This window comes from Chlamydotis macqueenii, chromosome 1 (genome assembly GCF_036417535.1).
Source record: "Chlamydotis macqueenii isolate bChlMac1 chromosome 1, bChlMac1.mat, whole genome shotgun sequence".
Classification (NCBI taxonomy): Eukaryota; Metazoa; Chordata; class Aves; order Otidiformes; family Otididae; genus Chlamydotis; species Chlamydotis macqueenii.
Window position 1 is genome coordinate 89,758,369 of NC_141556.1, and position 12,567 is coordinate 89,770,935.

At 47.2% G+C, this 12,567-nt stretch overlaps 1 protein-coding gene across 1 annotated transcript in view; it reads left to right on the forward strand.

Moving 5' to 3' along the window:
- ARHGAP31 (Rho GTPase activating protein 31) overlaps positions 1 to 11,423 on the forward strand; it is a 60,215-nt gene extending 48,792 nt beyond the window's left edge. Inside the window, exons 7-12 of the mRNA XM_010128116.2 lie at positions 206 to 404; positions 2,191 to 2,315; positions 4,709 to 4,768; positions 5,445 to 6,071; positions 6,393 to 6,706; positions 7,598 to 11,423. Of these exons, the coding sequence (XP_010126418.2) occupies positions 206 to 404; positions 2,191 to 2,315; positions 4,709 to 4,768; positions 5,445 to 6,071; positions 6,393 to 6,706; positions 7,598 to 10,060 (3,788 nt within the window). The 3' untranslated portion in view covers positions 10,061 to 11,423. The remainder of the gene's footprint in view (positions 1 to 205; positions 405 to 2,190; positions 2,316 to 4,708; positions 4,769 to 5,444; positions 6,072 to 6,392; positions 6,707 to 7,597) is intronic.
- The last annotated feature ends 1,144 nt before the right edge of the window (positions 11,424 to 12,567 follow it).

Genomic DNA, 12,567 nt, shown 5'->3' on the forward strand with positions numbered 1-12,567 from the left:
CTGGCGAGTGTGGCCCCTGCTGGGAATGCACTCAGATGGATAAAGTTGCTGGGGAGGTGGAAGATTTATCTGACAAAAAGCCTCTCTCCCTGCACGTGCCGCTCCTTTCCCTCCTCGTAAGAGATGTTCCAGTCAAATAGACACATGAAGCTTTTGCTCTTGTCTCTCCTCACCCCACGCTGGAATGTATTTTCTTACTTTTCAGAAAGTGCAACAGTTGTGAAAAGCCTGACCCTCCCCTCAGCCTCTCTGCCAATGAAACTGGTGAGCCTGGAAGAAGCGCAGGCACGGAGTCTGTCTGCTTCCCACCCTGCTCGGAAAGAGAGGAGAGAGAACAGCTTGCCTGAAATTGTCCCTGTTACTGGGTCTCTCTTCCACACAGTTGTTGACCTCCCCGACAGCAAGTAAGTGCCAAGAGGAGTGTAAAGTGCAGACCAAAAAAAAAAAAAAAAAAAAATGCAGGTTCCCCAGCATGACTGGGAATTAGACTTTTGTTAGCATGATACTCCCACACCTGCATGCATAAATCTACAGCCACCATAGAGAGAAAAATCTGTGCCCTTCTCAGAAGAGGCACAGCTGTTCCTGAGAAGCATTGCAGTTGCTGGGTTCACAGCTCCACTAGTTCTCATCCCTCCATTGGGGCAGAACCTCACAGGCTTCCTGCAGGAAGGATTCATTGTCTTTGCATCCTTGTGTCAGCTCAGGATTTGGCTAAACATAGGCTGAACGAGGAACAGGTCTGGACACAGCTCTCCTACGAGTTCCACCTGCTGGAGGCTGGTCCACGGCGCACCTGGTGGCATAGACCTGCTCAGCTTCATCGCTCTCCGGGTTCCTCTGCACTCACAGCCAAGCAGTATGGTGAATTTTCACTCCTAGCATGGAAAAATATTTACATAGTGGCACCTATAGCACCTATGTGTATGCCAGGAGAAGAGTCCTGTTTTGGCTGAGATTGCTGTAGTTGCTGGCACTGCTGCCCAGCATAAGTATTTATCTCTTGGTCCATCTATCTGTTAATATATGGCCACTCTACTGCCTGGTTCTGAAAGATTATAGCCTCTGCAGCCAGAGGCTCGTTAATCTACTGACCCATAAGGCACCGGAACAAAGATATTTCTTTGGACTTGATATATTAAAGCAAAAAGGAGCCATCTAACGGGATACTGGCAAGAGGATAACCAGCTTAAGACAAAGGGGTGTATTGCCCCTCTTTTCCTTTCTCACTTTCTCACTTGACGAGAACAGTCTTATTCCCAAGACATTAATTCAGTCTGTAGGACTCATTTGTGCTCTTCTGAGTACTGATCTGAAAGAAAAGCAAAACTGCCCATTATGGAGAAAGAGGGAGATAAGAGGGTTCTTTCTCCGAAAGAAGGGAGGTTGAAGGAGGAGTCAGAATGAATATGTGAAGGAACTGAAACAGAGCTTCATGCAGTAATACACACAGAAGAAAACTGGCTTCAGGCGTAGCAGCTTCTTTCTGTTTAAAGCTGGGGTTTCCAAAGAGATACTGTGAGTTGGTATCTCACTTCCTCTGACAGTTACAGGAAATTGATTTAATTCCCTTAAGCCTCCTCCTTTTTGGTTAGTACATTATGCTTGCATATGATCATGTAACACCTATGATTAAATTAATGTTGACCTAAGAAGCATTAATAGCTAGTTTGTATTAAGGGATCTTTTTATTTTTGCAAGTTCGTAAAAGCTATAAGACATGTCAACTTTAAAGGATAGCTTTGTGCAGCAAGCAATAGTACCAGTTAGATCAGTTCTCTGTAATTTACCTTGCATTTTGTCATTAAAGTCTGTTAAAAAGACAATTTTTTCCTATACTATATTGTGAGATAGTTCTAGCCTCAGAAACGTCTCCTTCCTGGAGACAACCATGGTTGACTGCTTAGTCAACCACAGTTGCTGTAGCATGATGCCACATCCAACTCTCTGAAGAATCGACTTAGGTGTCTTTCCATCCATAACCCAGTTAAATCAGCAATACATATAAATCTCTTACAGAAAAGCAAGAGTTGTTTGTGTAGCTATGCCTTGCATGCCTTAGAATTAAAAGATATGTGAGAAGAAAAGAGAGACAGTGTTGATGGGAGAAAGCTCAGAGGCTTTTGTGGGATATTAAAAAGACAAAAGTCTCTAGGTTTTGGTAACCTCCTGAGCCCTTTTTCCTTCCAGGAGAAAATTATCTACCAAGTCCAAGAAATGGAAGTCGATATTTAACTTGGGCCGCTCTGGCTCAGAATCAAAGTCTAAACTGAGTCGAAATGGGAGTGTCTTCGTAAGGGCACAGAAGCTTTCTGGTAAGAACACACTTTTCAGCTAAGTATTTCTCTCTGCATCTTTCTCCTGAGATATCAATAGCATTGGGGCATCCTGTATCCATGTGACACTAACACCATTAGACTTGAGGTAGTCTGATAGCGTTGTGTTTGTTGCCTGGTTTCATCGACATCTAATTTTGATGTGATGGCGAGAAGCTCCCTTTCAGGAGGATATGCCAGACAGCTACAGTAAGTATTCCATTTTGGTATGTGATAAACAGGCTCCCGTTGCCCAGCTGTCAAGCTTAGGGACTAGGAAATGCTATGTAGGTTTGGATTATTCCACTCTTCCAGCCCAGCCAGCCTCTGGCTCCTAATGTTCCTTACATGGCACTGGGTGAATGGCTGTCCTTCCGAGCTGTCCTTCCACTAAAGGGCATTAAGGAACCACCTGTGTTCAGTGTGAAAAACAAGACACTAGGAGTTCCTGTGACTCCTGGCTCTCAGCACTTTGGGAGAAGCTATTACTTTTGCAGAATTTACAAGAGAGAAGTTGTCTTTTCTCCTGGCTGTAATCCCAAGCTCTTTTCTCCTGAGCTGCAATCTCTTAAACACTCTGCTTCCTAGAAAATCTCATGGCAGTGCCAATTGCCAGTGTTCAGAAAAGATGACTCAAGTTCTAAAAATCAAGAAGTTGACTTAAAAGTAATCACAATTTTAAAAATAAAGTATACCTTTTTTTTTTTTTTTTCCCTGAGTTTATAAAGAAGTGCTTTGGGTATAAGTCCTGGATTTTTTTTAGTACCTCCAAGACAAGAGATTTACTTTTTAAAAAGAAGATGAAGATATTTTTTTTAGACAATCTCATGACTCCAGGAGCTGGTGTTTGGAGCAGTAGTACCAAACATTGCAAGACTTAAAATAAAATAGTTAATGTTGGCAACATTGCCTACCACCATGTATAAGAGAGTCTGTATTTGGATCAGAAGTGAGTGTGAAGCCCAATGCTGGATCCAGCTCTTTTTGGACCCCTGCCTTCCCCTGTGTTTTGGATGTACAGATGGCCTCGCATAGGGTGCCCGTAGCAGACCTCAAAATAGCTCTCCATCCTATTTTGATCATGGGGTCGCCTTCTCACTTTGATAAGGAATACTCTGACCCAAAATAGTGCTCACCCAAGGATGACCAACAATGACTGGAGCCCAGTGATTGTAGGGGCCGAGTCTTGCTCCAAGCACATTACTGAGTAACAGGAGGCTGGACATTTTCACTACCAGGAAACACAAACGCACAACCGTGTGCAGAGATTTAGGCACTGAAGTAGTGCTTTTGAGGAGCTGCCATGTTGTATTTTTGTGTGCTCTCTGCTTACAGCCTAATGTGAGGAAACAGATGAACCTGCTGTTGAAACTCAGCACATCCTTTAACACAGTTTGTGTCCATGTGCACAAGTTGCAAGTCACATGAAACGCGAGCTCCACAGCTTAAATTCCGTTCCTCCAGAAAAGTGGAGCCAGTGCTCAAGACATCATACCATATGAACATAAAAAGTAGCCAGGACTCCACATAAATGCAAAAAGTAGCTGGAGTTTCTCCTATGCTCATGTAGGTCCCAGAAGCCTTAGTTATATAAACAAATGAGGTCCAACAAGCCTGCTCACTTTCTGCTTTACCTACTTTATGAAATATTGTAAACAGCAAATTTTGCTCCCGGACATTTTCCAGAGCTCCACGGACCCTTTTTGGGCTACCAGAGACTAACTTGTCTTCCTTGCCAGCTACATTCCTCCCCATCTCCCCTTTTCAGAGCGGTAACAGCTACACACTTCCAAAACCTCTCAGGAACACATCTGTAGAGTGTTTGGTGACAAATGGAAGCTTTTTTTCTGAACAAGCTAGTCCAGCAAGGATGACAAGGAAAATAAGTTTCTTACTGCCCTCATAGATTTCCCGGAGGGCTTGCTGGAGGCAGGGTATAGTCATGCCAGCAAAAGAGCTGGGAGCTCCACATAAAAATAACCTAACATTTGCTATTAGGAATGAAAGGTGGGAAGGCATTTATGTCAGTTTAACTAAAAAGTCCCTGCAACCAATAGCGTGACTTGATGGCAGAGGGCAGTGGCGCATAACAGCTTTGGGGATGCTTAACCACTTCACAGTGGAGATGGTGTTGACTGGCTGCGTTAAGTATAGCTCTCCACATGTCTGGCAGGTGCAAAGCTGTTGTTAGTGCTAGCAGATCCCCAGCTGTGTGGACAAGTGTTGTGGGTAATAAGCCATGTGGTGTGGACACAGGGGGGAATGCTTGGAAATGGAAAATAACTTTGATGTTTGCCTGGCATGCCCATCTGTATGTAGCCTTTGGTCTTTATGGGCTGAAACCTGCAAAGCTGCAGGGTCTGAAGCCTGTTTCTAAAACTCATTTTCCACAGAAAAAGCAACTATTCGGCCGGCAAAGAGCATGGACTCTCTCTGTTCCCTGCCAGTGGAAGGTGAGACATCAATAACCTGTACCATAAGGGCGAAGAAGTGCACCTCTGCATTCTCAGTTTTCCCCAGTGCCTGCATGGATGCGGTGGGCTGTTTCTTTGCCTATCTCGCAGTATTGTGTATCTTTGTATCCTTGTGCCATGGCTGCTGATATGTGCCCCCACCTTTGTGTGCATGTACTTTTAACATTTTTCTGTGTCTTTTATGTTTGTTCACCTGAGAGTCACCACTGTGACAAGCTGCATCTTTATTAGCAGTGGGATTGCTTTGATTTCAATCTTGGTTATTCTGGGCACAAAGTTCCCATTTATAAGGAAAAGTATAAAGCAGTGAAAAGTGCTTGCAATAATCCAACAAAGCCCGGAGCTGTGATCTTCATGGGCAATGTATGCTGGCTGACTTGGCTGTATCTGACTGAGGGGGGCCTCTAATAAAAGTCTTAGGTGATTTCCATTGGAGGGAACCCCACCCAGCCCTGCCTGCCCAATTTGAAGGAGGCCCCAGGGCTGGAGCCTGAAAGGTCTTCCATACCTGCTGTCCCCATCTCTCTGGGGAAATGTGGGTGTTACCAGGGCAAGACTCATCCCTAGAGGGACTGTGGAGGGCTTCTCACAGAGGAGGTTGTTTGCTGATGCTTTGTTTCTCCCACTGACTCCCTCCCTTCTTCTCACCTCTTAGGGGAGGATGAAAAGAGCAGATTCAAACGCACTGTGACTACTGGAGGGTTTTTTGTTCCGGTGATGAAGATACGGACAGGAGGCACAGGCAGCTCATATGACCTCAGCAAGGAGAATGAGTGGGAGCGGGAAGGATCTGCCGTGGGGGCCAAAGGAAGCTCAGAGCTGAGTGGGGATAAGGGTCCTCCCCGGACACCACAGGCAAAGTCACCTCCTGAGCAGCTGAAGGTCTTCCGGGCAGCAGAGGATGCTGAAAATGAGCAGACTTCCCCCAAAGGTGGCCGCATGTTCTACACCTCTGAAACAGCCACCAAGTCAGGCTTCCCAAGCAGCCTCTTTCCTTTGGAGGCATCCCCTCGTCACCAGAGGAAAGCCCTGAACATCTCAGAGCCCTTTGCTGTCTCTGTCCCGCTGCGGGTATCGGCGGTCATCAGCACCAACAGCACCCCGTGCCGTGTGCCTCCCAAGGAGAAGCTTTCCCTCTCCAGCCTGGAGGAGCTGTCTTCCCTGGTGGTCGAGAGCACGAGCCCCTCTGCGCTGGAAGCAGGGACCCACACGAGGACAGAGCAGGTGCCGGAACACAAGGAGGAACAGCCAGGGCCCACCCTACCAGTGGAAGCATCCAGAGGTAAAAGTGTGTTAAGGAGGGGGATGCAGAGCCTCTGTCAGGTCCTGCAGCTCAGTGGCATGGAGGTTGCTGCAGCCTGCTCTTGTGGCACAAAAGTGACCAATCTGTAGCAGGGTGGGTGTTGGCAGTAGCAGATGGAGTTGGTGCTTGTTGCAGCAATGAGACCAGGGAGGTGAGTGGCCTCCCAGCAACATCCAGTTGTGCCCAGAGGGAGCTTTTTAGCTTTATTAGTTGGCATTGGGTTGAAACAGCATGGCTTTGTCTCAGGTCACATGTTTTCAGTCACAAGTAGTTCATCATTCATTTGTGTTTCTGATCCAGGCTCTCACTCTGAGGAGCTGACGGTAGCCAGGAAACCTGAGTCCTTAGAAACTCCACAGCCAGCAGCAGGAAATCAGGAGACGTTATGTGGGCAAAGCAGCTGCACAAGCAGCACCAGCAGCTCCCGGCAGTCCTCAGAGCAGAGTCCCACCTTGGAAGAAACACCGGCCTCAGAGGTTCACACGGGGCTGCTCCCTGCAGACAAGGCAGAACAAGGGCAGCTCAAGACTAAGGATGTCTCCTCGGAAGGCAGCTGTGGCCAGCAGGAGATTGAGACGGCTAAGACAGAAGAAGGGTCACGCTTAAGAGATGTGGTAAGGAAGAAGGCATGACAAAAAAGATGAAGAATGATGTCATGATGGTGACTGGGAGGTTGTATAAAGTTTTACTGTGTGTTCGTAGTCACAAAAACTCAGTCTACGACCTAGGCTAAGCAGGGTCAAGAACTGACCATGTACTGATTTCACTTATGTCCACATCACCATGTGGCGATTTACCTTTATACAACTACCTACTGTCCCCTTGTGGTCTTCTTTTCCTGTAACTATACGATTGCAATCAGTACAATCTATCTGCTCTGAGACTCTCCAGATGTGGAACTGTCCAGATGTCTGAGCATTTTGACCCATGGTCTCTGAGTTCCCCTTCTATTTTTTCTGTCCCTTTTGTCCTGGACTGCACGAACAGTCCTTTTTTCTTCCATTCTCTACACAATATTTTTTTTTATTGTTATTTTTGCCTCCTCTGTATCTCTAGCAGAGCTTTTTCACCAAGTTTCTTACAGTGATACTCACCTCTGGACAGCTACTTAAAGATCTGTTGGCATAGCTTCTTGAATAGATTATTCATTCTGGTTTAGGTGCAATTTGGGAATGCAGACCCTCTGGCAAAGCCAAGCAAGCCTGAATGGGAAGAGCTGAGAAACAGGCTGAGACATTTCAGCTACTCATTCACCTCACTCTTTCAGTACATCTGTCCAGGCCTCGTTTTGGCTGCACCTTGGACCATCTCCTCCATAAATCCACTTGTTTATAGATGTATTTTCTTCCTTGAACTGGTAGCAGTATGCATGTCTGTGTTTCTATACCCATGAGTGTGTTCATCCAGGAGCCTCTCTATTCTAAGAGGACTGCTTGAGAAAAATGGAGGGGTATTTACTGGTAAGTTGTGAGCCAACAGGTCATGGCATTTCTTCTGTTTTTCAGACTGAGGAGGACCCTGCGAATGCCCTTCTAGAACCGCTGTGGCCAGAGATACAACAGGAACTGAAAATTATTGAACCTGAAGAGGAGCTCTTGCTTTTGCCTGTTCCCAAGACAGGCCCAATTTCTGAATCCTCTTCTTCAGTACAAACAGATCATTCTTCCTCTAGCCCAGGGAACAGTCCAACACTGTCTGAGCAGAAATCTGCCAGCAGAACACCACCGACAAAAACTCAGGTGCCTTTATTTAGTGCCACTGGCATGGAACGACAAGACAGTCTCCACAACTGCCAGTCTGATGTGGTTGCACAGCAGAGCTATGCTTCAGCCCTACCCAAACTGAGTACTCTTCTGACTGGCACAGCTGCTCCAAAGAACCACCACCCAGTGGTGGACAGCAGGAGTGAATGTCTTACTCCTCCCCTGGACTGGAAACTTCATAGTCAGACAGAATTTAATGAGGTTGCCCCAAGTGATGAATTTTCTTGTTCCAAAGGAGCATGTTCAGAGTCAGGGAGAGAAAAAGATAACACTTGTCAGCTGCAGAGGGAAAAGGATGGACTTACCAGAGTCCAGTCTCAGAGGGAGAAGCCTGAGATAGTGACTGCTTATGAAAGGGACACATTCTCCTCCAAGGCGCTGAGTGGAGCTGGAATCCAGGAGCTGAAGGAGGGCAATGCTGTTAGTAGAACCCATGATGCTGGTGACCAGGATGATGAGGATACCTGGACAGATAATGTGCAGAGCTTAGAACTTGTGGAGCCATGGGAGGATCACCAGTGGGTTACAAGCCCACTCCATTCCCCCACCTTTAAGGACATTCAGGAGAAGATCATACAGGAGTTTCAGCCACAGAACCAGAAAGCAGAGACAGGCCTTTCTCTTAGACCACGATTCAGTCGCAGCCTCTCCCTGGACAGTAAAGACACGGTGATGAGTCTGTGGACTATCCCATTCTCCTTCATAGACGCCACTGACCAGCAGCCACCATGCAGTGACATTGTGCCAGTGACTTGTGAGCTACCCAAAACACAACCCATCTCTTTTTCTAGTTTGGGCAAAGCTAAGCAAGATGAGAATGGCACAAGGCCTTCAAAAGAACCCTTGAAACCTGAGGATCTGAGGTACCCTCTCAGCAGGCAGGAAGCACCAGCTGAGAAAGAAGGACCCTCCAGAATCTCCGTTTCAGAGTCAGAAGAAAAGAAAGTGGATGTAACCAAAGAAAACCCTTGGAGCTCAAAGCTTGAGCTGTCTTTACCATACCAAAATAGCCCAGGCAATTCTTCACAGGTGAAGAACACAAAGGAGGAGTTATCCATGTCTCAGGACACTGTCCTGGGAAGAGAGACTGTTACCAAAGCATTGTGCTCTGCCACTGAGTCACAGCTGAGTAATAAAGGTGAAGAAACACCTCGCAAAGTAAAGACTAGGCCATCATCCCTCAACTTGGATTCACTCCTTCCAGCCCCAGATTTCTTCACATTTGAGAGCCTATCCATGCCCTCTGCCCCTGGGAACCTGCTATGCGGGCAAAAGGAAGTAAAAACCAGTGATTCTGTCCCATCCCTGCTGACTGCCTGCCCTGCTGCCAGTAAAGGCATTCCCTGGGGGTCTCATTTCAATGCCCACATGGATCTGGACTTGGATTACCTGGCTGTGGCCCATGCCACCACTGGCCGTCGTAACTCTGCCCCTGTCAGTGTGTCGGCGGTCAGGACCTCCTTCATGATTAAGATGTGCCAGGCTAGAGCGGTGCCCGTGATACCGCCCAAGATTCAGTACACCCAGATCCCGCAGCCCTTGCAGGCTCAGAACACTGCTCTGCCAGCTGAGAAGAAGGAAGCAGAAGCCAAGCAGGCCGTCAGGCAGACTCAATGGGTGCCATGGAGCCACCTGGAGGCCCCCAAGAGCCCGCTGACAGAGAAGAAAGCCAAAGCAGAGAAAGAAAACAGTGACCCAGCTCAAAAGGACTCAGCCTGTCCTTGGCACAGCAGCCTTGGCTCTTCACTGGAGCCCTCTCAGTCCAGTCCTTACCCTGCTCTGGATGCCCCTGTTCTGCGCCGAAAGCGCACCTCTGAGGGGGAGACAGCTGGAGACAACCCACAATCCTCAAAGATGGAGAGGCCATCAGGGTTCTCCAAGCCTTCCTACAGATCTAGGCCCGGGAGGCCTCAGAGTTTGATTCTCTTCAGTCCCCCTTTCCCCATTATGGACCACCCCTCCTCCTCAGCAGACTCTAGGGTGTTGTTATCACCCATAAGGAGCCCCACTCAGACCACCGCTTCAAGCCCCATTTGTGGCGATCTGTCTGAGACTTCGCAGACAACTCCTGAGGGGGTGACGCTGCGGAACAAAATGACCATCCCCAAGAATGGCCAGAGACTGGAGACCTCTACCAGCTGCTTTTACCAGCCCCAGAGGCGCTCTGTGATTCTGGATGGACGAAGTGGGAGGCAGATCGAATAGCAACTGCTTCTTTTATTCCTTTTCCCTGGTGGATGGGATGGGAGTGTCCAAGACCAACTCTGTTGCCATTTTGCTGTTGTTATAACTATTTTTTTTTTTCAAAATGGACCTGAATCCTTTACCGTTTCCTGCAAAGCATTTTGCTATGGAGGGTCATAGACTTTTTGTCTTGCTTTTCCTTCGCTTTCTCACTCCTGCCTAGTCCCTCACTGTCTGCTTTTTTTTTGTAAGCCAGTCCCAGGGAACTTGCATTTCCTCGTACTTATTGTCTAACAAGCCCTGTGAAAATCTCATCCTCCCTATGGAAAAAAAAAGGAAAAATAAATATCAGTATAATTAGAAAATAGGGCTGGGAGGAAACACTGCTCCAAAGCACTGCAGACCAGGGTGCAGGGGCATAACATCTGCTGAGGAGGTAAGTCCACATGTTTGGGACCTCCTTCCATTGTTTCCCAGCCACCAGTGAAGGACCATGCCTATCCATCTCTGTTGTCTGATTTAGACAGTGTAAATAAACAGTGCAGGAGGCCAGGGATAGCTGAAGAGGAAGGTGAAGCTGGCATGAGCAAGTCGTACAGGGTGTGAAACACCCCAAGATGTTCCAGTGACAAACATCAACCTGAAGGTGCTGCCTCCAGCTCTCTCCTTGCATCCAAGTTGTGCCCTTTCCAGCATGTGCAAGGGCTGGGATGAAAGTAGCTGGAAAGGAAACGCCTAGTTGTTCTTTTAATCTTCCACGTTCTAGTCATGAGTTTTGTTGTGCTCAGCCACACCTTTCTTGGGCAGACAAGATCTGTGTGGCTGGGGAGTGAGTGTGCAGCTGGCTGTCAGGCTGGTATTAATGAAAGCAAAGATACAGTTATAACAAAGGCCAGTATCAACTATTTTCATCATTGCTTAAAGCCAGATGACACCTCTGCAAGTATCTCCAGCTATGCTCCACACTGCCGACAGCAGAGAAAAGCAAGAGGATCCTCTAATCTGCATGTCCTTGGGCTATTGCTCTGTTGCACCGTGACTGACATATCTTTGACCCTTGGTCTTTCATTGCCACTGTGTGGCATGTGCCCAGGTGCTTCTTCTTCCTTTAAACCACCTCTCCTTGTGATTTCACACTGTTTCTGGGAGAGCACGGCTGGTTGTCACCTCCCTGGCCCTCAGTGCTTTCAGATTGATTAAGTGCATGGTAAAGAGGATGATTTGTGAGACTGCAGAACAGATCTTGAACAGTGTCCTGAGAAGGGGATTTGAAGTGAATTAAACCCTGTCCTGAAGGGCTATTATTGTTACAGGCAAATACACGTTCTTATAAGCAACAGCTGCCACAGGGATAGAATTAAAGCTTCCTTTATAAAGCCTGTAACTCTACGTTTACCGCAGGCTCATCCATTGCCTGGTGTGTGACCGTGGGCGGTTGCAAAGTCAGGTACAGCTCATGCTGTCTCTGCAGTTTAAGTGTCACTAGTAGCTATGAAGGAGAAGGGAACACAGGTGTTGCTGCCAGCACTGAGATCCTCCCTGTAATGGTGTTTGCAGGGGCTGTCATTCGTGGAGATGTCTGAGTCTGTGGGCCCTCGGATGGGTATTATGGGCTAGAGTGTAAGCAGTAACTGAGCATCTGGTAGGAAGTGCTATAGCCGCCACAATGAGTGTCAGTCGGAATTTCCCAATGGATGTATGTTTAGGGCTTTTTTTCTGAAGTACTGGCATTTTCACATTGTTAGGAAACTAAACACATGAGCTCCTGGTCTGTACTGATTGTATCACTTAATTAGTGTCACTGTGACTGGAGGGCCCAGACCTTGTACGGTGCTTTCTCTGCACTCTTTGATTGCTAAAGGAGAGAGATGCCAGAGTACTTCTGAGAAGTTCTGGGTGCACAAATGCAAGGATTATGTCTTCAGCAGGATTTTCACCCACCCTATCTGAAAGAGCATGAAAAAACAAGAGGGCTTTTCCTTGTCAGCAGTTGCAGTCTTTAATCCTCCCCACTGTACTCCTTGTTTGTGCATAACGCCATATAAGAGGGAACAGAGCAGAGACCTAAGTCCGTGCTGTCAGTTTTGTTGAGGGAGAATACTACACCAGTCAAGAGCCTGGAGTTCTTGTTTGGGTCCATGTCCTCTCATAGATGTCTGTGCTTTACCTGGGCAAGCCGTGGATGGCAGGTCCAGAATATGCAGCTTCATGACAATTGTCATCATAAGGTGCCTGTGCAGCCTCCCATTAAAACTAGGGGATTGTCAGCCCTCCATGTTCCTCATAGTTAGCACAGCTCTGTGCTGCATTTACATGGCACCCAAATTCCTTTTTTACTGCCTCATGGGAAAGCTTTTAACCCCCACGGCTGGGTTAATGGCAAATGACTTGGGAAGGTGCGATATGAGGCATTGTAGTAAGGCATTAGAGAAAGTAAACGTTGTGGAAATGATGCCCAGGTTTTTTTTTTTGGCATCAACAAAATAGTTTACTTTGGGCAGGGATTTATATTCTCTCAGTTCCTAGAA